The 27,398-nt window shown below is 36.6% G+C and overlaps 1 protein-coding gene across 1 annotated transcript; it reads right to left on the minus strand.

Annotated features, from left to right (window-relative positions):
• Positions 1-9,020: 9,020 nt before the first annotated feature.
• On the minus strand, positions 9,021-26,872 carry SFTPD (surfactant protein D). Its single transcript, XM_044662782.1, has 7 exons — positions 26,674-26,872; positions 24,402-24,518; positions 22,828-22,944; positions 19,351-19,467; positions 19,004-19,120; positions 11,560-11,643; positions 9,021-9,397 (listed from the first exon to the last, which is right to left on the minus strand). The coding sequence occupies exons 1-7, from the start codon at positions 26,870-26,872 to the stop codon at positions 9,021-9,023; spliced, it is 1,128 nt and encodes a 375-aa protein (XP_044518717.1).
• Positions 26,873-27,398: the final 526 nt, after the last annotated feature.

Below are 27,398 nucleotides of genomic sequence, written 5' to 3' on the forward strand. Positions count from 1 at the left end.
ATGAGTATGAAAGGAAGGCTTCAATCTTTTACAAAAGTAATAGTCACAAGACAATAAAATGAGAGCTTGACAGTTAGAAGAGACATTAGTAGTCATCTACTCCAACTCCCTTACTTTCAGTTGAGGAAATTGAGGCTCAGAGAAGTTAAATGACTTGTCCAAGGTCACATAGTCAGAAAATAAACATATATTAAGTGCTTGCTATACTCCAGAAATACTAATAAGCACTGGGGATAAAAAAAGGAAAAAGTATAAAAGACAGTTCCCCATGCTCAAGGAGCTCATGATCCCAAGGATAGTAATGGATAGAAACAGAATTTGAACTTGGGTTCTCTGATTCTAAACACAGGCCTGCAGAATTGAAAGTCTTTTCGTCAAAACACCTAATTTTTTACATAGGGTATATTTGTTGTTCATGTAGGTTGTGTGTGTCTGCAGTGGTCTTTGTAAATGTGCTTTGAAGGGAAGTGAATAGATTATCTAGGGTCTCTTTTGCCCAGCCTTCTTGAAAGAGGCCTTTGGTTACTAACAGACAAGAAATAAGAGATTGGTGCCAGAAGGCTAATCACTTTCCTCCCCATAGAGAGGTGGGCCTGGGCTAGAATTAGAGTTGTTTCTTCCCCTTCTAAATATTGTTAGTCTAGGAGAATTACATTTTAAGTTCAATCTTCATTACTCATCACTATCCCTTAATGAGGAAGAAGTGCCCCAAGCTATATTTATAAAGGCTTGGCTCCTTTCCCACCAAATGCCAATTACACCAAGGCATAGTAAATAGCAAAAAGAAACCCCACATATCCAGTTTAAGAGAAAAGAGAAGTCTTAGAAGTTATACAGATTAGAATATACCAGACAATACATTGAGTGAATCTCAGCTTATCCATAGGAGAGCAAGAGTATCTGATCTCATCCAAGGGGAAATTTCTTGAAGTCTTTAATGTTATAATAAACTGGGGATGAAGAGATGATTGAAGTACCATTTCCTTTATGTACAGGCTTCTTCCCAGAATCTTATGTGTCCTTTCTCTCAAATTCAGAAGTCTGAAGACTTAGGAGCTTCCCTCTCCCAAACTCATTGGCTCTGTCACACAAATATGGAGTATCAGTTATCATTCTCCACCAATGATGAGAGTTTTTTCACGTGGACTTGAGCCCTGGAGTAAATACAGATGGCAAAATTGAGGCCAATGAATGTTAAATGGCTTGTCTAAGGTTGGATGTCTAATGTCTGATGACATTCAGATGGGAGTCTCACTGCACCAGGGACCCTTGGCAAAGCTCTGACAGTAAAGCCTTTGCTGAATGTTTGGATTTAGTTGTTTGTTTGCCATTTGTTGTGTAAGTAGGCTGTACTCCAAAATTGCCTGACTGCAAACAGTATTTAAAAATTAGAGATGTTTATGGTAAACATAAAGAACAAGATGAAGATGTCTATACCTATTAGTAGATGGAGGATAAAGAGAGCTAGAGAAATATATCATCCAGTGAAGTGGGCAAAGTATATGTTTGGGAAGAAACAGTATTTGGTTATTATTAGGGTAGAATCAAATAAGTCTTTGCCTTAAGGTACCCAAATGTAGAGGTCGCTGTCAACATCAACTCCCCCACAACAAAGAAGCTTATCATGTAGATAGCAAGAATAAAGAATTAGCAATAAATTATAAATATATATAAATGTAACATATACATATATGTATGTATATAAATAGTAATATATCATTAAATAATAAATAAAATAGGAAGCTACCATGTGGTTAATTTTCCTTCTTTTCTCCTCCTTCTTGTCTCCCTCTGCAGCTAAGTCTTGGGTAACCTTTCTGCCTCAATCATCTGCTCCTGTCTCTCCTGCTAGCTTTCATACCCTCAATCAGTCTCCTCAGTGGTAGCCTTGTGGTGTCTCTTCAAGGGCCCTTGTGTTCTGAGTTCTCTCTTTTAGTCCTTCTCCCCATATATAAGGACATGAGATTTGTAGGTGGGCCAGATTATCCTGCTAACTATGACAAATGTAAGGGGCCAAATCTATCCTGTACTGATTATGCCAATTAGAGGTTGGCATATCTTCCAAGAGAATACTGAAATACCAAAGAAAGGCCCATGCCAGCTTAATTATTAATAGGTTTATTAGGGTTAATAAGGTTCATTGGGTTCATAAGCGGGGCTTACTCAAAAAAGATTAGTCCTGAGTGGCAGGACAAAGTAACAAAGGGTTTGTAAAAATAAATAAAATTAAATGTTTACAAGAAAAATTCCAACACTGGATCTTTCACATAGGAAGGACAAATATAAATATAGATATAGATATAATATTTATAAACACACAGCAAAGGATGGGGAGAAGGACTGAAACAAGTGTCCTTTGTCATTGTCAATGGTTTATATTGTTCCACAACTATGGATCTATTGCCTCTTTTTCATTTGTAAAGACTTTACTTTACTCCTTCACTTCATTCTCATTTATGAGACTGAGGTCACAAGTGTTCTCACTGGATAACATGTGAGGAAAAGAGGCAAATGGAGGGGTGGGGAAAGAAGTCTCAAAATGTTATTTGGTGTGGTCTGATGTCCCATCAACTCTAGCTCTTTAATAGTAATTAGGATGAAATTGATATAAAGAACATTTTGGAGGTTGTTTTGTTGTTAATTTTTAAAAGGCAAGAAATTATGAAGCAAATAGCAGAGTGGATTAGAAACCAAAATCCTACCATATGTTGTCTACAAGAAACACACATGAGGCAGGTAGACATACATAGAATAAAAATGAAAGGCTAGAGCAAAATCTATTGGGCTTCAATTGAGAAAAGGAGGGCAGGAGTTGCAATCATGATTTCTGGCAAAGCCAAAGTAAAAATAGATTTGGTTAAAAGAGATAGGGAAGGTAATTACATCCTGAGAAAAGGCAGTATAGACAATGAAGAAATAGCAGTACTCAACATGTATACACCAAATGGCATAACATCTAAATTTCTAAAGGAGAAACTGGCAGAGCTCAAGGAGGAAATAGATAGTAAAACAATAATATTAGGAGACCTGAACCTTCTTCCCTATCAGATCTAGATAAATCAAACCAAAAATAAATAAGAAAGAGGTAAGAGAGGTGAATGAAATCCTAGAAAAATTAGAGTTAATAGATATGTGGAGAAAAATAAATGGGGACAAAAAAGAATACACCTTCTTTCAGCAGCACATGGTACATTCACAAAGATAGACCATGTACTAGGGCATAGAAACATTGCAAACAAATGCAAAAGAGCATAAATAATAAATGTAACCTCAGACCACAATGCAATAAAAATAATAATTAGTAAGGCTACATGGATAGGCAAATCAAAAAGTAATTGGAAACTAAATAATATGATTATCCAAAATCAGTCAGTTAAGGAACAAAACATAGAAACAATGAACAATTTCATAGAAGAGAATGACAATGATGAGACATCCTACCAAAATCTGTGGGATGCAGCTAAGGCAGTACTCAGGGGGAAATTTATATCTTTGAGTGCATATGTTAACAAATCAGGGAGGGCAAAGATCAATGAATTGGGCATGCAAATTAAAAAAAAATTAGAATGTGAACAAATTTAAAATCCCCAGATGAAAACTAAATTAGAGATCATAAAAATTAAAGGATAAATTAATAAAATTAAAAGAACTATTGAATTAATAAATAAGACCAGAAGCTGGTACTTTGAAAAAAATAAAATTGACAAAGTACTGGTTAATATAATTAACAAATTTAATGCAAAATTGCAAGTAAAAAAAATCGCAAGGTTTCTCCTTGTCTCTGCCCACCCCTCATCTGCTATTTGAGAAAAGATCTTATCTATATAGCACACTCAGTTGCACTAGGGAACCATGATTGGAATAGGAATGAAGGAAGAAGAGTGGGGAGGAAGGAGGGAAGAAGGCAGGGCAAGTGTTTAATTTTCAAACCAAACTTTCTAAAAAAGATTGCATGCAAGTGAGCTATATTTAGGTTTAGGTCAATAAGACATGACTTATTGAACAGACTTTTTGGGATTTGTATATTCTTTGGGTGAGCTTTTAACATCTATGTGACTGGTGGGACCAGTGTACCCTACTGGGCTCCAGCTCCTTTGAAGTTGAATGTTAAAGTGACCAGCACAATACTGTGAAGAATCAAGACCTCTTCTTACTACTCCTTCCTTACTGATTTCCTGGAAAAGCTGTATTTTGGTAATCTCTGAAGAAGAACACAAAGACAACAGTCTTTCCAAGCATGTGGAGGAGTGAGTAATGGTGGGAACTAGAAGAGATTTCCAGTTAAATACAATGGCCAGGAAATAGATTGGTTCATCTTTGTTCTTCAGATGAAGAGATTGGATTGAGATTGGGTTGGAGTAAATCTTTTGTGAAATATTCCATCTGCAGGTAATTTGTCAGGGAATCTTCAAAGTAATGAAAAGCTCAAATAAAAAAAAGAAAAAATAAGCCTATAATAATTGTTTATAATGATGAAACTACTATAAATCCACAAGCAGCTGTTAAGACATGGTGCCTCTGAAGTGTTTCATTCACTCCCCTAACAAGCACAACTATGTCTAGGGAGAAATGGAGAGTGGAATGCCATGGTCTGCCTGGCTCTGCTCAGACATCAGAAGATAGAGGCTGTCATTACTGCTGAACACCTGTGGTAGCTGGAACTGACATCCCCACGGGTTTGGTGGTAGCAATCACTAGTGAGCTTGCTAGAGGTCCAAGGCAGGAGTCGGCAACATATGGCTCTCGAGCCATATCTGGCTCCACCTCCCAACCAGACAGTCTGGGCAGAGCCCCAGGATGTGCCCCAGGGGGCCCTTTAGCCCCCGCCCCATATTCCAGCGCTTACACCTCCATCCTCCTCCTTCCGCAGGCGTTTATGGCTCTCACCTGGAAAAGGTTGCCTACTGTTGGTCCACGGGGTAAAGGCATTGACATTGAAGTAATGCCTGACATAATATTGGCAGTGCTGAAAAGAGTGTTGCCATTTGGCATGTTAGATGTGCCCATCACCAACCACAACTCAGGTCAGATATATAGAAATAGCAGAAAGAAGGAATAGTATCTGGGATGGCCCAGGGGAATATATGAGTCTTCCCATGAGATAGTTGGAGTCTCTTTTGAGGTTTACCTTTACTCCAGATTGTTTATATTCTGTGTGAAGACATAGATCATGTTCTCACTCTAGCTACCACCATACACCACACTGCCCCCCAAATAAATTTGTCTTTAAAAGTTGACATCAGGGTTCTTGTTAGAGAGATAAAAAATATTACTTATGCTCCAGAGATTTGAGTTTCATATCAGAATCTTCAACCTCAGAGTTTTGATTGGAGTGTAGTGATTTTTTGCGTGTGTATAGATTTAAGAATTTCGCCCTCTAATGAATGAGTTCAAGTAATTTAAAATAAAAGGGATATGAAGTCGTGTATAGGGAAAGAGGAACTTGTATACTTGCTAGATTATTTTTTGAACCTATGTTGAGAGCTTGTGAGGGGGTGATGAAGAGAATTCTAAGAAACAGATATTGTCCTCTAGGAAATTACAGTTCATTTGGAGAAACAATGCAAAGATGTCTGGCAATAAAAGTCTATATGCCATATACCACAGGTGTCAGAATTTATTTTTCATATACCTTTTTCTTACTAATTCCTGCATATTAGGAAGAATTACTGTGCATTCCTGTGTTGGTGATCTGGGTCAGAGATACCATAGAGTCTGCTACTTTTTGCCTTTTCTTTGTCCTTAGGAAATCCAAAGAATGTTTTCCCTTTTTTTTTTAAACCCTTACCTTCCGTCTTGGAGTCAATACTGTGTATTAGCTCCAAGGCAGAAGACTGGTAAGGGTGGGCAATGAGGGTCAAGTGACTTGCCCAGGGTCACACAGCTGGGAAGTGTCTGAGGCCAGATTTGAACCTAGGACCTCCCATCTCTAGGCCTGGCTCTCAATCCACTGAGCTACCCAGCTGCCTCCAATGTCTTCCCTTTTAAGCAGAATTTGGTCAATAAATGAAGGGAACTGGTTCTTTTTCTCCATATATGTTCCCCATGATGTAGGTATGAGGAGGTATGGATAGGTTGATGACCACTTCTTAATTAGTTATCAACAATTAAAGATGTCTTGGGATATACAGGGGATGGATTGAATAATGAGCTTATAAAAATCTATTTATTGAGCTACCTGACAAGCTCAGGTGACACCTAGTCATGATAGAGCCATGAAGACCTATATCACTTTATCAGTTATGGTGTTGGCCAAACCAATAAACTTAATGTAATCAATAAACATGTTCTTACTCAAATATTGAGAAAATCTTGAAGAAAATCTTGATTGTTAACAAAGCAAAAGCACAGAGATTCTGTGTTTTAATGCCCAGGATCCAGCACATCTGAATCATCTTTTAAAATGTCTCAGATAGGGATGCTCTGGAAGGGTGAACTGGAGCTAACCTGAATCAGTGAGGGATACTCCATTGGTCAATTTCCATGGTGACATTTATTCATTGGAAATCAGCAAATACTACAAATAAGGCCTTGACTTGTTTTGTGAATTGTCTAGGTTTACGAAAGTGATGAAAAAGGTAAAATTAATGTAAATTCAATTTAAAAGTGTGCCATGGCACATTTATTGGGAACATTTACCTGTATACCTCTGCTCTTTAAGCAATATCTCAGGTTTTCTAAGAATCCCATAAAGATCTCTATTTCCCTTCTACCTATAATGACTTTTTTTTTAAATAGGAAACTTGGAATTCTGTTGTACTGGGTACTGCCCATTTAAAATGTAGTTCTAATTCCCAGACTTCATGAATGGGGTGTAGGAGCAGCTGGTGAAGGCCTTCAATGACTGCATGCAGGTGATAAGATAACCTGGTATTCTAATGCTTCTATAATTGGGCTTCATTCTAGTTTACCATTTTTTCTCACTTCTCCCTTAGGTGACCCCTCTGTTCTGCTCAGGTCAGTCTCTTCACTGATCACTGAAAATACCAAACTCATTCCTGCTTCTGTATTTTTCCTCATTCCTCATGTCTTGGGCCTCCTCTTTCCTCTTCAAATCCCCCTTGGGTCTGGAAGCCCAATTCAGATCCCAGGAAGACTTCCATACACACTCCTTACTGACTCCTTCCTACACATCCTACCTATGCCAATTCAGTTAAACCAAACAAACATTCATTCAGCAGAGGAATAATGGATATTGCCCTGAATTCTTCTAATGTGCCTTTTGGATGTTCAGGCTTGGTCCCAACATGTACCCACAGGACTCTTGAGCCTTACCATCTACCCTCCAACTATACTTTTGGCTGATCAGCTTTTCCTATTCACTTTGCTCCTGAAGCTTCCTACATATATGATCTCCATATTTAGAATATGAACTCATTGAGAGCAGCAAAGTTTTCTATTTTCTATTTGTTTTCCCAGTTCTTAGTATAGAATAGTGTTATAATTATTGGGAGTCTCTTGATATGTTTGAGATTGTAAATTGATGTATAGAGAGAATAAGATGGCCCATCTCCCTTTATAACAGTTGCCCAGGCAGGATCCTTCAGGTCTAAGATGTATATCCCTTCAGGACCCACCTGGGGTTAATTGATATATTGATTTGAGCTCTTTAGCTAGGATAACACCTTGTATTCTGATTGCGATTTCTCCCTTCCCAAAACAAGTTTGACACTGCTTTAGGAAAGTACTTTAAACTTTATATTAACAAGAAGGATAAGGGTAAAGGACTGTGGTATAGGAGACCCTATTCTACTGGTTGCTAATGAAATCTCAACTGCTGGCAGATGAAGAATCAATGTAGCTTCCTCTGGTTCAGCCTGGCCAGGACTAAACCAGAGTAGGTAAACTGTTGGGATATTTTGACTTCTTCTTCAATAGATCTTCAGCCTTAAAGTTGAGTTATTTCCACCCTTTTCCACCCTCTTCTTTGTCTCCTGCCCACTTCCCAGATCCCTCCCGGGCCCTGGGAAACCTAGATATCTAGATGATGTAATTCCTAATATCTAGGGGCAGTAGACACCAAGGTGGTGGTCAGGTACAGGTTGGCATGGTATCTCAAGGACAGGAAGAGTTTGCAGAGAGAGATGTTTGCACCTCTCAATCCAAGACCAGGATCCACCGATCTCCAGCCTCAGCACAGGTCAAAGACCCAGAACCCTTTCAGGATTCTTAACTGCCCCTCCTCCTGCCTCTCGCATGACTCCCTGGGAACATTCCATCCAACTGACTTATTTGTCAATCAAAAGTGATCTTCAAGCTCCCAGAGGTTCAATATAACCATAGGCATTTAATTAACATTTTTTTCATTCTTCCATCAGTGCATATTCTGCAAGCTATTGTTGTGTTTAAAGTATTATTGAATAAATGAATGGAAAAGTATTTATTAAATGCTTGCTATGTATCAAACAATATACTAGGAGCTAGAAATAGAAATAGAAAACCAGAGAGGGGGAAGCTAGGTGGCTCAGTGGATAGAGACTCAAGCCTAGAGATGGGAGGTCCTGGGTTCAAATTAATATGCAGTATTGATTCTAAGACAGAAGGTAAGGGTTGAAAATGTAGGTAAACAAAATAGTCCTTATTCTCAGGTGTTCCACATTCTAATTTGGAGGCAGAAAATCTCTCAGAAGTGCCAGTATAATTTGAACAAGGGAGGAGAATGGTTGTTACAAAGACCAGTACCTGGCTCAGGACTCTTCACATAGTACTTAATGTCTTTTGAACTTGAATGGCAGGGACTCAATTATTAAACTTTTCAGAAGATGGTTTTAGAACCTGAGATAGGATGGAATCTACACAATCTCCCCTTTACCTTCTAGAATTAACCTGAGGCTTAATTAAAGAAGCTTCACCTGGCACAAGGATTGATATTTTATTTATTAAACATGAGCAGTATACTGGTCTTTCATCTAATGAGCCTTTTTGGTCACTGGGCAGTCCTCCTTGACACCAGCCTGTATTATGACTCTCCCCTTTCTAGCACATAGCAGATAAACCACAGTTCTTTCTCTACTAGTGGCTCAGAATTGACAAATGATGAGACGTGAATCCCCACATCTTTTATCATTCCATTTGCCATTGGTAAAGATCTCAACACAGTCTTCTCCATCTTGATCATTGTTGGGCTCTCCTGGGGCCCAGTTGAAATAGCCCAATGGTTCTCCTGTTGGAGAGATGAACTTGCCCTCTGTCTTCATGTCAGTTATGCCAAGGAAGGCCACCTTGTTGTATACTGTGACAATCTCCTGAAGGGCCATATTCTCTGCTGCATTTCTGGGTGAGGCTACTTGTCCACCAGCTTGTCTGCATGATTGCAGTGCCTTTTCAAAGTTGCCCTCAAAGCCACTGGTCTTGAATATTGTTTCCCCAACTGCTCGGCCACTTGGGAACAATTCAGCTAGGACAAAAGCATAGGAAAGCCAGAGGCATATGAACAAAGAAACTAGTTAATTCTGAGTTTTGTGTGGCATGCAGAAGACTGATAAACTAGAGAAGTTCAGTTATATCTTAGGGAAATGATTTCTCCAAGGTCACATGGCAAGGTGGCAGAGTTGAGATTTGAACTTACAACCTCTGGCTCCCAAATCATCATTCTTTCTACTACAGTATAAATCTACTGGTATACTACTATAAATAAAAAATTTTCTGGCTTGACATGCCAAATTCTTGATTTAAACAGATCATAAATTATTAGTATTTCTGGACATTATAGGATCTTCAACTTGGGTCTGGAAGGAAACTTTAAAGTCATCTACTTCTATCTTTTCACATTACAAATGAGACAACTGAGGCCCAAAGAGGTTGAGAGTGGCCCAAAGTTATGAAGCTAGTAAATGGAGAGCTGGGACTTCTGAACTGAAACTTGGTAAGTTTTGCATTATACTTTAATCACTCGTAGCCATTTAAATTTACCATAGGTGTTAAAATTGATCTCCTTTCCTTCATCTAGCTCTTCTTGAATACTGACCATAACATGCAGTAGTCAGTAAAGACAGTGGAGCAAAGAGCACTGGGCAAAGGCAGAGTGGAGCCTTTTAGAGCTTTTAGAAACATCAGAAAGTCTGAATGTTCATTTCCCTTCCATCAAGGGCTTGGGGGAGATGAGTCCTGAACTAAGGAAACTCATGGTTACAATTAGCATCTCTTTGCTGTCCTTGCCTGTCCTAAAGTTTCGAAGGCCAGCTAATAGCAGAATGTTAGAACATAGGTGTCACTTTGGCTTTCAGGAAGCCTGGTTGAGGAACTGAATAAATTTCTCCAATCTACAGTTTTGTGATTTCAAGATGCAGCTGCAGTGCTTCAAGCCTTCATCAGGGTGAATGGTCCATGGGTAAATGACTAGTCCAGACCTTTGCCATCTTCCATGGAGCTAAACCAAGCCTCCAGCACTTCCTGCCAAGACCAAGCTGTGGTCATTTTCTCTGAGGAGCTTCCTGTCTCAGCTTTTAAGTATATAGTTGGATGCATTGTCCTTCAGATTTGTATGACATCCTAGTGTATTACCACAATTCCATGCAACCAGAAGGAAGATTTCATGACAAAGTGTTCCTCTCTGTGTTCTACTTCTCTTCACTTGAAGTCTTTTTTTATGCTTTATTTTATGAATTTGATATGCTAAGAGAAAATTTAAAATATTACTCTGAACCTATACTCTTAAAAACAAAGTCAGAAATGATGGCGTGGCACCTAGTTGCCTCAGTGGATTGAGAGTCAGAACTAGAGGCAGGAGGTCCTGGGGTCAAATCTGGCCTTAGATAGTAGCTCTGTGACCCTGGGCAAGCCATTTAAACCCAACTGCTTAGTCCTTACTGCTCTTCTGCCTTAGAACGAATACATATTATTGATTCTAAAATGGAAGGTTAAAAGTTTAAAAAGAAAAGAAGTTATGGGGACCCTTGGGTCTCTGAAGTATAATGGAAAAAGAATGCTGAAGGTATAGACAGATGACTTGTTTGCATCACACCTCTTCAACCCCCTACCTGGGTGTCCCTGAGCCAGGCACTTCTGCTCTTGTGGTCTCAGTTACCTCCTCTGGAGTGGACATTAAATCTGAGTTAATTTATCACTTGGATTAAATTAGTTTAATTTATTTAGATTTAAAGCACCTCTAAGGACCCTTCCAACTCTAAATCTAGGTTCTTAAGCAAGTTTCTTCTTTTCCTTGACCAAATTTTCCACACAGTCTTTCAAAAGGATTTATTAATATCCTCTCCTTGTACTAGGCAGGAGAGACACTCAGGCTCTTTTTTAAAGAATATTTTATAGATATTTATATATATTTTAAATCAAACATTTTAAAATAGAATATGGTTTAGGAACATGAATACTTAGGCATCAGCAGTGTAACAGAGGTGGTACAGAGTACCAAAAACCTTTACACAGTCTATTTTTTCTTGTTGATAATACACAGTGTGCCTCTATGAATAGCAATATGAATAAAATATTTGAATAGAAAGAAACCAGAATTAGAAGGCCCAATAAAAGCAGAATTTGTGCAGAGAACCAGGGAAGGAGTAGAAATAGGGGAAAAGACTCTTGCCCTAGCTACAAATCACTTACCATTCTTGTACTTGGAGAAACTTGTTTGCAGGATTCTCACCTGTTCTTGAAGGGCCACTACTTGCTGCTTCAGAGAATTAGTTTCTGCATGAAGAGAAAGTTTTTGGAAGATCCTCAATTCCACATAGACTTTTCTTTGGTAAGGCCCATGACACCAACTGCAGTGGATAGGGGGGCAGTTCAACTTTTCAGTAAGGTCAAAGAGTGAAGACATCCTGAATTAGGGGCGACCTTCAGGTATTTCCCACATAATAGCATCAAGCCTCCTATAGACCTGAGATCTCACTGACATACATGAAGGTAGGTGGGGATAATTGCAAAGATGACTGGATGCATATTGCCCAAAATGATTTGGCCATGGATTCCTTTGGTTCCTGGAAATAATGGTTCTTCAGAAGTGGCCAGCTAGAAGTTAAAGACTTCAGGAGACATCAAGAAACACACAAAAAAACAATGAAAAAAAATAGAAGAAAACATGAACTATCTCACTGAAAAAAACAACTGATCTGGAAAATAGATCCAGGATGAACAATTTAAGAATTATTAGAGTACCAAAAAGTCATGATAAAAATAGAAAAAAAGCCTGGACATCATCATAAAAGAAACCAACAAAGAAAACTACCCTGATAATCTTGAACAAGAGGGAAAAATAAAAATTGAAAGAATTCACAAATCCCCTCTGTCAATAAATCCCAGCTATAGCTCCATAGTTTTCGAACTGTTTCTTTCTGACTAATTGTAGTATTTCCTCCTTTTCTTAGGATATTATTGAATTTCATTGTAATATTTCTGGGAAATACTACAATCAGTCAGAAAGAAACAGTTCAAAAACTATGGAGCTACAGCTGGGATTACACAGAATTTAGCAGATTCCATATTAAAGGATTATGAAAGATTGGAATGTGATATTCTGGAAGGCAAAAGATCTAGGTTTGCAACCCCAAATCACCTACCCAGCAAAACTGAGCATATCCTTTTAAGGAAAAACATTGTTGTTTAATAGAATAGAAGATTTCCAAGCATTCCTGATGAAAAGACCAGACTTAAAATAAAATTCAATGTATAAACACCAGACCCAAGAAAAGCCAAAAAAAGTTTAAAAAAAAGAAAGAATAGTTAAGGGATTCAATAAGGTTAAAATGTATATATTTCTACGTGGAAATATGATATTTGTAATTTTAAAAATATTTTTATTACTATTAGAGAGGTCATAAGGATTATACAGAAAACATGGGAATTAGATTATTATGATATGATATGTAAAATAAAAATCGAGGAGTGAAAAAGAGGATCTCACTGGGAAAAAAGGGAAGAAAGTTGCAGAATGGGGTAAAATATCTTATAAAAATTAGTACAGTGAAGGGGAGCATGAGAGTGGTGATGCTGAACAATGTTTAAACCTTACTCTTATCATAATTGATTCAGAGAGGGAATAACAATCATACTGATTTGGGTATAGAATATTACCTGACCCTGTAGAGAAATAGAAGGGGAATAAGACAAGAGGAGGAGATAATAGAAATGTGGGGGGTAAAAGGGGTGGTCATTAAAAGTAAAACACTTCTGAGGAAGGAATGAGTGAAAGAAGAAGGAGCTGGATCAAAAAAAGGAAAATTAAGATGGAGGGTAACTGTGATTATGAATGGAATGAACTCACCCATAAAATGGAAGGAGATAGAAGAGTGGATTAAAAACCAGAATTTTACTATATGTTGTTTATAAAAAACACATTTGAGGCAGGGAGACATACAGAGAGTACAGGTAAAGGACTGAAGAAGAATTTACTGTGCATCATCTGAAGCAAAAAAAGCAGGAGTAGTAATCATGATCTCAGACAAAGTTAAAACAAAAATAAAAACTAATTAAAAATATATAAGGAAGGAAATGACATATTCCTAAAAGGTACTAAAGGCAATGAAGCAATATCATAACTAAACATGTATTAAAATTTTTAAAATTTAGAAATTAATGAGCTTCAAGAGGCAATTTTGGAAGAGTTAGAACTAATAGATCTCTGGAGAAAATTGAATGGGAATAGAAAACAATCTACCTTCTTTTCAGCAGTACATGGCACTTACACAAAAAAATGACTATATATTAGGGCATAAAAACTTCACAAAAAAATAAAAAAAAGTTGAAATGATAAATGCATCCTTTTCAGATCAAAATGCAAGAAAAACTACAATCAAAAAGGGTTCAAGGAAAGACAAATAAAAATTAATTGGAAACTAAATAATCTAATACTAAAAAGGGGTGAGTCAAAGAACAAATTTTAGAAACAATCAATAATTTCATTAATGAGAAAGACAGTGAGGAGACAACATATCAAAATTTGTGGGATAAAGCCAAAGCAGTACGTAGGGGTAAGTTTATATCTCTAAATGCTTACATCAATAAAAAAGAGAAAAATCAGATCAATGAATTGAGCATGAAACTAAAAAAAAACTGGAAAAAGAACAAATTAATAATCTCCAATTAAACCCTAAATTGGAAATGCTAAAAATTAAAGGAGAAATTAAAATTGGAGGTAAGAGAACCATTGAACCAACAAATAAGACTAGGAGTTGGTTCTATGAAGAAAACAAAATAGATAGAGTATTGGTGAATTTGATTTAAAAAATGAAAGAAGATAATCAAATAACCAGTATCAAAAATGAAAAAGAGTGAAATTACCACCAGCAAAGAGAAAATTAAAGCAATGATTAGGAGTTATTTTGCCCAATTGTATGCAATAAATCTGACAATATAAGTGAAATAGGTGATTATTTACAAAATGTAACTTGTCCAGATTAACAAAAGAGGAAATAGAATATTTAAATGATCTCAACTCAGAAAAAGAAATCCAATAAACGATCAATAAACTCCCTAAAAATCTCCTAGGGCCAGATGGATTCACAAGTGAATTCTATCAAACATTTAAAGAACAATTAATCCCAATATTATATAAACTACTTGTGGAAATAGAAAAGGAATTCTACCAAATTCATTTTATGATAAAAGTATAGTTTTGTTATCTAAGCCAAGAAGACCAAAAATAGAGAAAGAAAATTACAAGCCAATTTCAGTAATGAATAAAGATGCAAAATTTTTAAATAAAATACTAACATGGAGATTACAGCAATATAGCACAAGGATTATTCACTATGACTAGGTGGGATTTATACTAGGAATGAAAGGATGGTTTATTATTAATAAAACTACTAGCATAATTGACCATATCAATAACCAAACTAACAGAAATCTTAAGATTATTTCAATAGAAGCAGAAAAAGCCTTTGACAAAATATAATATCCATTCTGAATAAAAATAATTAGAAAGCACAAGAATAAATGGACCATCCCTTAAAATGGTGAGTAGTATCTACCTAAAACCATCATCAAGTATCATCTGTATTGGAGATATGTTAGAAGCCTTCCTAATAAGATTGGGGGTGAAGCAAGGATGCCCATTATCACTGTTAGTTAATATCATATTAGAAATTATAGCTTTAGCAATAAGAAAAGAAAAAATAAATTAAAATAGGCAAAGGTAAAACTAAATTATTGCTCTTTGAAGATATGATAATATACTGAGAGAATCCTAGAGCATCAACTAAAAAAACTAGTTGAAATAATTAATAACTTTAGTAAAGTGGAAGGATACAAAATAAATTCACATGAATCATCAGCATTTCTATATGCTATCAACAAAATTTGGCAACAAGAGGGAGAAAGATAAATTCCATATAAAATAACTCTAAACAACATTAAATACACTGGAATTTACTTGCCAAACCCAGGAATTATATGAGCAAAATTACAAAACACTTTTCACACACATAAAATCAGATATAAACAAATGGAAAAATATTAATTGATCATGGGTAGGCTGAGCTAATATAATAAAATGACAATTCTATCTAAATTTATTTATTTATTCAGTGCCATAGCAATGAAACTATCAAGTGAGTATTTTATGTAACTAGAAAAAATAATAAAATTCTTCTTGGAGAAGAAAAGATGAAGAATATCAGGGTAACTAATGAAAAATGTGAAGGAACATGGCCTAATCATACCAGATCTATGGAAAAAGGAAGAATTTATGTCCAAACAAGAGACAGAAAGCATCATAAGATGTAAAATTAATTATTTTAATTATATTCAATTAAAAAGCTTTTGTACCAAGAAAACCAATGTTATCTAGATTACAACAAACTGGGAAAAACCTTTTTTTGAACAAATACCTCTAATAAAGGTCTAATTTCTCAAATCTATATAGAACTAAGTCAATTTATAGGAATAAAAGTCATTCTCCAATTGATAAATGGTTAAAGGATACGAACAAGCAATTTTTAGATGAATAACTCAAAGTTATCAGTAATCATGGAAAAAACTCTAAATCACTCTTGATTAGAGAAATGCAAATCAAAACAACTTTGAAGTATCAACTCACACTTATCAGCTTGGCCAATATAACAGGAAAGCAGAGGGATAAATGTTGGAAGGGATGTGTCAAATTTGTGACACTAATGCATTGTTGGTGAAGTTGTGAACTGATCTAACCATTCTGGGGGGCAATATGAGCTATATCATAGGGGCCATAAAGTTGAGCGTATACTTTCATCTTGTAATACGACTGTTAGGTCTGTATCCCAAAGAAATAATAAAAAAGGGGAAATGACCTTCACTTGTAAAAATATAAATTTATAGCAGCTCTTTTTTTGGTGGCAAAGAATTGAAAATTGAGGGAATGTCCATCAATTGGGGAATGGCTAAACTAATTGTGGTACATGTTGGTGATGGAATACTATTATGCTATAAGAAATAATAAGATGATTTCAGAAAAAGTTGAAAAGATCTATATGAACTGATGCAGAGTGAAATAAGCAGAACTGGGAGAATATTGTACATACACAGTAGCAGTAGTATTGTATGGTGATCAACTGTGAAACTTGGCTATTCTCAGCAATGCAATCATCTGAGACTATTCTGAAAGACTTAAGAATGGCTATGCTAACCACCTCTAGAGACAGCACTGTTGAATCAGGCGGATGCAGATTGAAGTATTCTATCTTTTCCATTGCTGTATTTATAGTTTTATTTTGGGATTTTGATTTTGTATGAATGTGCTCTTACAACAATGACCAACATAGAAGCGTGTAATGCATAATAATGCATGTACAACCCAAATAAAACTTTTTGCTTTCTTTGAGTGAGGGAGAGAGAAGGGAGGGAATACTTTCAATTAGGGGAGATGTGAAAAGAAGAAAAGGCATAGGGGCCGCCTGTACAAATCACAGAGACTGGAGATATTGTGTCATCTCTGAGCAATACTATTGAGACTATATTGGCTGGACCATAAAAGAAGGAATAAATAAAAAAGCCAGAAATGTGAAGTCAGGCTGTTCAGATCCTTACATGTGATTCAGAGGAATTTATAATCAATCCTAGAGATAAAAGTGAGATATTGATGAATCAACCAATCTATAAGCATGAATTAAATACCTACTATGTGCTGGGCATTCTATTATGTCCTGGGGACGCAAAGAAAGTCAAAGCCAGTCCCTGCTCTCTAAGAGCTTACATTCTAGAGGGCAGAAAATAAATTTTAGTGTGGAAATATGTAAAGATCTCTGTTTTAGTAAAATTACTGTCATAACTTTTTATAGGATGGATCAGTGAGAAGATACTTGAGGCAGAGAGGGCAATTAGAAAGATATTACACAGGGCTGTGAAGTGGCTAAATTATTAGAGATCCAGACATGGAGATGGGAGGTCCTGGGTTCAAATATGGCCTCAGAATCTTCTAGCATGACACTGAATTAGTTACCTAAACTCAACTGCTTAGACCAGTGATGGCCAAACTGCAGCCCATGGGCCAGATGCGTCCCCCTGAAATGTTCTATCCAGCTGTGTGACATTATTCCTAATCTGACAAATACAATGTGTAGGATACAATACAATGAAATTTCAACAGAGTTGCCTTAGAAACAGACTGACAGATGAGCATTTCCTTTCCTTTGGCCCCCTTTTTAAAAAATTTGCCCATCACTTGCCTAGACCTTACTGGTCTCTTACCTTGGAACCTATACTTAGTATTGATTCTAAAACATAAGGTAAAGTTTTTTTTAAAGAAAGGAAGAAAGAAAGATATTGTAGTAGTTCAAGTGAGCAGTGAGGCATGATGGTTTTGTGAATATCAAGAGATTTAAGAAATGTTATGGTGATCAAACTGAGTTGATTTCAAAATGAACTAGAAATATGGAATAAATGAAAGGGAGGAGTGGAACAGAATGAGCAACTGTTAGCATTTTCATAGTGAAATATCTTTACTATTAATGACAAGAAACTAGAGATTATTTTATTCATCATATTTACATCTCCAATATCTGGCACATGCTATGATTTTAATAAATGTTTATTGATTGGCAAGAAAATGGATTGAACCATAATGGGCTCAAATGTCAAAATCAGGAGCATGTTTTTGGTCCCACTGGATATGGAGTGATTTATCCTTATCATTAATGACATGAGAGTATGGACTCTCTTTTTCCCCCTTCTATAAGCACCTAGCCTGATGGATGGCACAATGTAGGCTCTTAAAAGTGCTTATTATTTGATTAATGGAACCACCACATCTGAACTATACTAACACTTCCATTACCATTGTACTATGTGAGAATATGTCAAAGACATTTGTGAAGACAAATTGAAAGAGCAGCTAAAATTTGCCAAAAATGCCCAGAAGACATCTGTAATAGAGATAATAAGGCATTCAGCAGGTAAGGTTCAATATATATGAAAGAGAGGAAGATACAATATCAGGAGCTATGCACTAAGACTGTATATAAGAATGGTCTATACAGGCACACACTGAAGGTAATCTTGATGAAGATATGAGAAGGAAACAGATAGATGTTCACAGCTTTCAATAGGCCACATTTCCATAGGTATGCAGTTGATTGTGAAGTACTGAAAATAGAGGATATGTGAGTGCATAATGTTTTTTTAAGAAACATATGTGATTCAATAGGGCAAAATTATGCCTTAATAACTTTCCTCTAACATACATATATATTAAGATTTCATGGTAAAAAACAATCACAAAGATAACTCAGAGAATTATGGAAGAAGGTATAAAGTCATATTTTCTATTAAAGTGTTTATTTACCAAATAAACTGTGAATATCTAAGGAAGGGATGGATTCCCTAAGAGAGGTTTTGTCTTTCTTCAAAGGTTTACAAGCTTTGAGACATCCTGATGTCTCAAAGATATTCCTGAAGATCTCTTCACTGTCCTAGTCCCTCACATTCAATGTTAACAAATCTTGTCAATTCTGACTCCATCTTGATGACTTGACTTTGATGTTTCCTGATCCTACTTTGTTCATTCTCTAAAATTTAGGAAAATAGGACCATGGAGCTGGAGAAAGCTATCTCTCCTTCATTTGCACGGCTGGCTTACCTGTGAGACCACTTTCTCCTTTGGCTCCTTTCTCCCCAGGTAATCCTCTATCACCTTTTTGCCCAGATGGGCCTCTTGGCCCTGAAGATCCTGGAGTACCAGAAGTTCCAGTTGAGCCTAATGTTGAATGACAAGAAAGAGACCAAGAGTGAGTCAGTTTATAGACACTTGACTGTGAAATGTTCCCCATCTTGTTTGAGAAATTAATATCCTGAACCTTCTAATCTCCTTTGACTTTTCAACAAAATGTTTTAACTCAAATGTCACACAAAAGGGACTTTAGATCACAGGACACCAGCAGATAGGTGGCTTTTGGGCATACCTAGATCCTGCTTCCCATCACTCACCAGCTGCTCCAGGATTTCCAGGAGGCCCTCTTTCACCTGATGCTCCTTTTACCCCAGGAGGGCCTGGGGGGCCAATTGGGCCTGTAGGACCTTGTGCACCTGGTCTTCCTGCTTCTCCTGAGGATAGAATAAGACAGCTACTTATCATTTAGGATTATTTTAGTCGTTGCTTTCTCATCTCCTCTTTTTTAACTGATGGTGGTATGCAGAATATATCTCGAACATTTCTCTGAAAGTGGACAATTGATGAGCAATACAGTTACTTTTTAAACTTTTTTGATTTTTTCTGTAGGGAGGTAGGTAGTTTCTGACATGATGTTGAAACCCTGAGTGCTCAGTTCACATAAAACTTTGGGTCAAATTCAGTCAAACAAATTTAAGTGTTCACTGAGTGATAATTATACATGCATTCTTTTGCCAGACACTCAATGAATATGGGAGAAAGAGGAGACAAGTTATTGGATCATGACATCAAAAATTCAGAGATAGAAGAGACCTCAGCAGCCATCATCTCACTTCTTAATTTTACAGCTTTGGAAACTGAGGCCCAAGAATGCTGCTTTGCTCAAAGTGAAAGAAATACAAAATATCAAAGGTAGGATTTGAACCTAGCTCCTCTCATCATTTTGAGTTAATTCTGTCTTTCTTCTCAAGGAGTTTTTTGTCTCATTGGGGAAAACAAGTGTAACTAGAAGTTTTTGAACCAGGTGAATATTGCCACCAGCCATGTCCCAGGCTAGTGACATAAAGAGCCCTATCAGTTTTGGGATGGGAGGGGTGGGGAAATTAGGATAGATAAGAGGAGGAACTCAATTCAGCCCACCATCATTATTTTTTTTCCTAACTTAGAACTTTGGATGAAACCTGTAATCTTAGTGGTGTAAACCTACTTTTTCAGATGCTGATTGCTCCTTGTTCTTCAATTTGTAGTCTCAGAGTATTACCTGGGGTTTTGAAAAATTTAACTGATTTGCCTTGCTCTTATATCCAATAAATGTCAGAGGCAAAGCTTGAACCCTTGAATTCAAGTCTTCATGATTTCTGAGATCAGCTAAGTCACCACCCTACTATGAAGCCAATGAAGTAGACAGTATAGAAGATCTACTAGTGCTGGTGCTTCTCATGGTGTGTGTGTGTGTGTGTGTGTGTGTGTGTGTGTGTGTGTGTGTGTGGTGTTCCCAAGACCTTTTGACTGTATGTAGAATCATTTTTTATCAACTTCTTGTAATTATTTGTTTGTTATAGTAAAATACTCAGTTAACTCCCTCTTTATCCCTTTTACCCCCTTTAGAGAAGGCATCATTTGACAAAAAGATAGATGTGTCTATAAAACTATGTCTTACTTATTTCTATTTATTTGTTTTTTCTCTGGAGGTAGAGATACAAGTCATTCTTCAAAGAGTATTTCTATTGCTGCTGTATATAATGTTCTCTTGATTCTGCTCACTTCACTCTTCGTAATTTCATGTAGGTCTTTCTATCTTTTTCCATAATTAACCTGTTTGTCCTTACTTATGGTGCAGCAGTATTCCATCACAAGCATATGCCCAGACTTGTTAATCCATTCTCCAATTGATGGACATCCCTTCAATTTCTAGTTCTTTGTTACCACAAAGAGAGCTACTATAACTATTTAAAAGTATAGAGATTCCTTTCCTTTTGCCCTGATCACTTCAATAAATAAACCTAACAGTGGTATTGCTGGGTTAAAAGGCATATGCAATTTTATAACTCTTTTGAGCATAATTTCATATTTTTCTTCAAAATGGTTGGATCGTTTCACAGTTCCACCAATAGTGTATATGTCCTCATTTTTCTACATCTCCTGCAACATTTGTCATTTGTCTCTTTTATCATTTTAGTCAATATGGTAGGTGTGAGATCTTATAATTCTAATAATATTTATATCTTATGAACTCATTGATATGTCTTCCATGTCTCATACACATGTTCTCATTCCAAGGATATATGATTCTGATCCTTGTCCTCCTATAAATAATTTTAATGTGATAATTTTCTTTTTTTATTTATATTAAGAGGCAGATTAATAAAAAAAACAACCTCAAAGAGACTTATTGGAGAAGTCCTCACTCTGACCTGACCAAATGATTTCACCTCTCTGTGAAATCTCTCAGATACACAATTCAGAGCAAGTGTTAATCTACATTGGTAGAGACACTTTTCTCAACAGGTGATACTCATATCACTTTAATCATGCATCTAGATCAAAAATATATTAATGATATTATGCCAGCTGAGATTAATGGAATGGAGAAAAGCTAAACAACACATGTTCTTGCCATTGAGACATTATTGTCATTACTTTTCATATCGGTAGGAGAACTGCTTAGAAGGCAGCAGTGGTATAGTGGAAAGAATGCTGCATTTGGACCTGGAACCAAATGTCCTAGACTTAAATTCTAATACTTTCACTTTTTTGTTATGTGATTCCCCTTTCCTCTTAGGGTTTCAGTTTCTGCATCAGGGGAATGGATGGATTTGCTGGCTGCTGAGATCCCTTCTACTTCTAAACCTATGATTCTCCCAGAAGCTTTTCCTTATTAATCACTCTTTATTTCCAAAGTGCTTCAAATACACACACACACACACATACATATATATGTATACACACATATATATACATATATATGTATACACACACACATATATGCATATATATATATATGTATACACACACACACACACACAAATATCTAGCTCTTGACTAGAGATCGTACCCTGATCTAACATATCCTCAACTTCTTTCTTGTGTGTATTCCTCTAAGCAGACTATAGTCTTTCTTAAGAGTAGGTACAATGTCTGATATTTCTCTAAACCTGGATTACAAGTTTAGAACTGGAAAGGACATGAAAGGTCATCCAATCTGTCCTCGTTTTTTAGATGAGGTCACTGAGGCTCAAAGAAAGCTGATGTGTCTTTTTCAGCATCTCACAAATAGTAAATATAAGACTTAGGATCTACATCCAGGTCCTTTACTTCCAGTATCCTTTCCAGTACCACAATGAATGGCTGTGTAGCTTCCAGCAGACTCTTCATAAGAGTTTCTGGAAAGAATGAATAAAAATCTTAAGAGTGACAGTTATGCCCTTCTGGTCAAAGGTGGATATTAACAAGGATGGTTGTAACTATTATCCTTTTAGGACAGAACCATTGCAGAAAGGAAGGATGTCCACTTATCAGCTTACTGGACAGGAGATCTGAAGAAGGACTTAAGAGGTCATTCAACTCAGTACCTCTCTTTTACAGATGAAAAAACTGAAGCTTATAGAGGTAAAGATGAAATAATGTGTTGAAAATCAAAGCACTGATTAGTGTCATAGCTGGATCAGATTTCTTGTCCTGACTTCTTTCCACTGCTAAATAATTCAGATGACTTCTACTCGCTTTTATCTCAGCTACAGGGGAATGCCATGAAATAAGTGTCAATACTTCTTTATCCCAGTCAAAGTGCCTACCTTTGGCTCCAGCTTCTCCTTTGGGCCCCTGTTCACCTTTTGGTCCTATGTTTCCCTGTTGTCCAGGAGGACCAATTTTTCCAGGAGGACCAGGCACACCTGGAGTTCCAGGGAGTCCTGAGGAAAGAACGAAGATGAATTGATCAGGGCAAGAAAAGCAAAGACAAGATGAACTGTAGTCAAGGCACCATTTTGTGTTTTTTTTTTTTTTGGAGGTGGGAAGTAGTATGGGTAGCAATATGGAGGAAGTCAGTGGTATTTCACATTAGTTAGTTTTTCTGTTGATTATTCATTTTTTTCAGTCATATCCAACTCTTCATGATGCCATTTGGAGTTTCCTTGACAAAGATACTGGACTATTTTACTATTTTCTTTTCCAGCATATTTTACAGATGAGAAAACTAAGGCAAATATGGTTAAATGACTTGCTTAGGCTCACATAGCTAATATGTATGTGTCTGAAGCAATTTTTGAATTCAAGTCTTCCTGACTCCAAGTCTGACATCCATTCACTATGCCATCTAGTGACCATTAGTGAGATTTACTATGAGGTAATGCTAATTCCAATTTAATTTAATTCAATTGAGTAAAAATGCATTAATTATATACCATGTATCAGACACTGCTAGTCACTGGATATCCAACAAAGTCATCAAGAAGTACTGATATTAGCCTTTCATTCTCTTCTGCCTTGGAACAAGTACTTAGTACTATTCCAAGTCAGAAGATAAGGGTTTAAAAATACTGAAAATAACTGAAGATGTTGTATGGGCAAGGGAGAAATGATGGCATCACAGTAACTCATTTCTAAGGTACTAGGAGATTTAATTTCTTTACCCACAAAGGCCTAGAATTGTGGAGAAAGAGTCCAAAAGAAGATTTCAGAATACTAGAGGCATGTTTTTGAGCTATAAACCCATTTAGGGGCTCTTTCTTTGTGGCCCAGAATTTAAGAGCTGGTCCTCTGGAAATGTGACAAATTTCTTATCTAGGAGGAGAATAGCAGAGCTGCAGAGGACAGGGATTGGGATTGGACCTGCCATGACTTCTCTTGGAAGAAGAAGAGAATGATCAGGGTGGGAACTAAGGGGAGATATCAGGAGAACAGAGGATAGAGGAAGACAGTATATAAGACCTGTGACAATGCCTGCCTACCAGGAGTTGAGGAGAGACATTGAGATAAAAGAAAATAAAAAGAGAGGGTAATGATGTGGACACTCATGGGTCAATATAAACTGTAAAGATACAGAGAAAGCAAAAAGGAGTGCTGGCATACCATATGAACTTATATGGAGGAACAAACCCTGACTGACCATCTTCAGCTAGAGCCATTCTGAGAAGTGTCATAGATAATGTAACCAATGCTAAAGAATCATGGGACTGTAGAGGAACCTTAGCAATCATCAAATCTGATCCTCTCCATTTAAGGTTAGGAAATTGAGAACCAAAGTTAAAAGGGTGAAGAGATATGTTCATGTTCACTAATTAATAATAGAACCAGGTCCTCTTTTCACTGAAAATTTAGCATCTCCCCTGCCCAGGACAAAGCTTCTTTCCATCATATTGGTACTTACCTTTTTCTCCAGTGTCTCCCTTTGTGCCTGGATCCCCCATTGAACCATTTTCTCCTTTGGGCCCAATGGGACCAATTTCTCCATTTAACCCTGGTGAGCCTCTAGGTCCTGGCAATCCTGTTACAAGAAATGAAATAAATTAAAAAAAATTAAAACTTTACCTTCTGTCTTAGAGGAAAATAAATATATTGAACCTATAAAACTTATTTTTTCACCATTACAACACACACCACAGCGAAGGAAAAAGGAACCCTGCCAGGGGAATGTACTTATCTCCTAGTGAGTCAGACTCATAGATATTTTTCTACATGAATCTCCCTTTTTTCCCCCTGGGACTTTCTCTCCCATCCTTCCAGGAAATCCATTTTACCCTTCAGGTAAATAGGAAAAGGGCATTATGGTGTAATAGAAAGTCTTGAACTTTGAAGGAGAGGTAGAATTCTCTTTCTTTTCTTTATTAAGTTTTATTGATATTTTGTTGTTGCATTATATACATTTGCAAGATTACTCCCTCTTTATGGGAAGTCTCTAATAAAAAAGTAGTTAAACTAATAAATGACAGTGACCACATCCAAAAATACTTTTGCAATATTTCATATCTGGAGGTTGCCCTGCTTGTTTACTAAAAAAATAATAAAACAATCTATTTCTTCCACCTTCCCACTCTATTTGGGGAAAAAAAAGAAAAACAAATTTCTTGTGACGAATATGTACAGTTAAGCAAAACAAATTCTTTTAATGCTTGTATTCCTCTGACTTAAATATATCATGTCTGTCCAAGGGGTTCATTATTTGCATTAACTGGCACCTCACTATAATGGAGAGCATGTTTCATCAATGGTTCTCTAGAATCAGGAACAGTTGTTTCCAACACTTACTAGCCATGTGGGTTTAAGCCATGCTTTCTTCAAGGCATTACCCATTCATGTTCCATTAGAGTGGCTTCTGGAGGATACCAGACTAATTGATGTGAGATAGTAATGGGTTACTAGGTATAGATTAGGGGAAAGATGAAGAGCACAGTACAAGACAATCTTTGGGTCAATAACCTGGGATCTAAAAGGCTGAGGGCTTTTCTACTTTCCCTATGAAAGTCAAATGCATTTGTTTAGAAACTTAGCTACAATTAGGGAAGGTTGCCACATATTGGGAAGGGAAACCTCTTTGACCCAGTATTGCCTTCATCAGCTCAGTGATACTTGAGATTGTTTTAACAATCAGAATTTGCCATAAGGAGAAAGTAGACCTAAAATGCAAATAATCCTGGGAGAAGGAACTCAATTTTCCAAGTGACATTTTTTAAAATTACATTTGCATTGATATATGGTATTCTTATAAAGAACGTTTACTACCAAAGCAGATTGGCACTTTTTCTGAAATTTATAGTTTTAAAAAATTGCTTGCATAATAGTAGGTTAAATGACTTGTCCAGAATCGCTCATCTAGTGTCAGAAGCTGGTCTTTCAGATTCCCAGCTCTTTCTACTATACTATCTAGCCTATACAGTTTGTATGACACTACAGAGAGCTGGCATTTGCAAAGTTCTTTACCAAACACTTTTCTTATAGCCCTATCATGAGCTAGTTAGTTCAAGTATTATCAATATCTCTTATTTAGAGCCAAGGAAAAATAATTGAAGAATATAAGTGACTTGCCTTTAATCATATAGTTATAAAAGGGCAGATCTAGCACTTAAACTCATGCCATCTGATCCCTAATTCAATGCTTTTTCCATTGTAGATTAAAATTTTAAAAAACAAACTGATGTTAGTGCCCTTCTTGAGAATGGGCCTTGTTAGTGGAGAAGAGGAGAGAATTGCAGGTCCTTGTGTATCCTGCCAGGAGGGGGGAAGGGCATCAGTAGGGAAAGGGAGGAGAACAGAATTAGTGGCTACCATAAGAAAACTTTGACCTCTTCACATTTTGTTTAATGTCCAGCCCTGCTTTTCCAGTTATTTCAGGCGTATATCTTTCACCATCACTGAGAGATTCAGATGGAATCTTTAAGTCATTTCAATTTGTAGATGAACAAATAACTTATTCTACTTGAAAAACAGTTTCTCAAATAGGACTGAAGCTAAAAGAACTGAGTAACTGCTGAAAAATAGACACTCTACCAGGAGCAGTGAGAAATTAAAGGGCTTTTGGATAGCTTTGAAATTAATATTGCCTAATTTCAAAATCCTATCAAGATGTACAATTCAACAAGGGACAGAGAATCCCTGTCAACAGAATGCACCTTAGAGAGTCAAACCAATAGATAATTCTTTACCTAGATCTCCCTTTTCTCCTCTGGGACCTTCTCTCCCATCTCTCCCATCCCTTCCAGGCAATCCATTTTCTACAGGGTTACACATGATGATGGTACAGGTATCTGGGACTGATCTCTTGGAGAAGGAGGTCATTCCTGCAGCTTGGGCATCCAAGGTGTATGTGAAGAGGATCAATGAAGAGAAGTAATGCAGCAACATGGTTCCAGGGCTCTGAGCTGCAGAGGGAGTAGAAGGGTTAATTCAACTTATTGACTGTTCCAGGTCAAGGGGAAGGATCAACCCCAGTGTAATGTCAAAGCCAGAAACTCTATTTTCTCTTTTTATTAAGAATTATGCTCATTCATTTGGGACATTTGAGCCCTAATGGTTAACAGGGAAAATTTACGTATAGTAAATAAACATTCTTAGCAAAAGTACAATGTTTCTCACTTCACTCAAATCATTTTCTATCCATCATTAATCTTAAAATTTTGAGAATTTGTTTGCTCACATTTGCTTTCCTTAGTATCTGCCTTAATTTCAAGTCTTCTATAGTAGAAAAAAATAAAACTATATTATGACACATTCTTCCCAGCCTGCTCCAGTCATGACACCTCTATTTTAGGATTATTTCTCCTCCATGAACCTGCACTCTACCCCTGGATCCCCAGATTCTGATGTCAGATTTTGCTTTATTTTGTTGGGTCTTAGGCTTCCATTCCTCTCATAGGATAGACTACCTTTA

Source organism: Gracilinanus agilis, chromosome 2 (genome assembly GCF_016433145.1).
Source record: "Gracilinanus agilis isolate LMUSP501 chromosome 2, AgileGrace, whole genome shotgun sequence".
NCBI lineage: Eukaryota > Metazoa > Chordata > Mammalia > Didelphimorphia > Didelphidae > Gracilinanus > Gracilinanus agilis.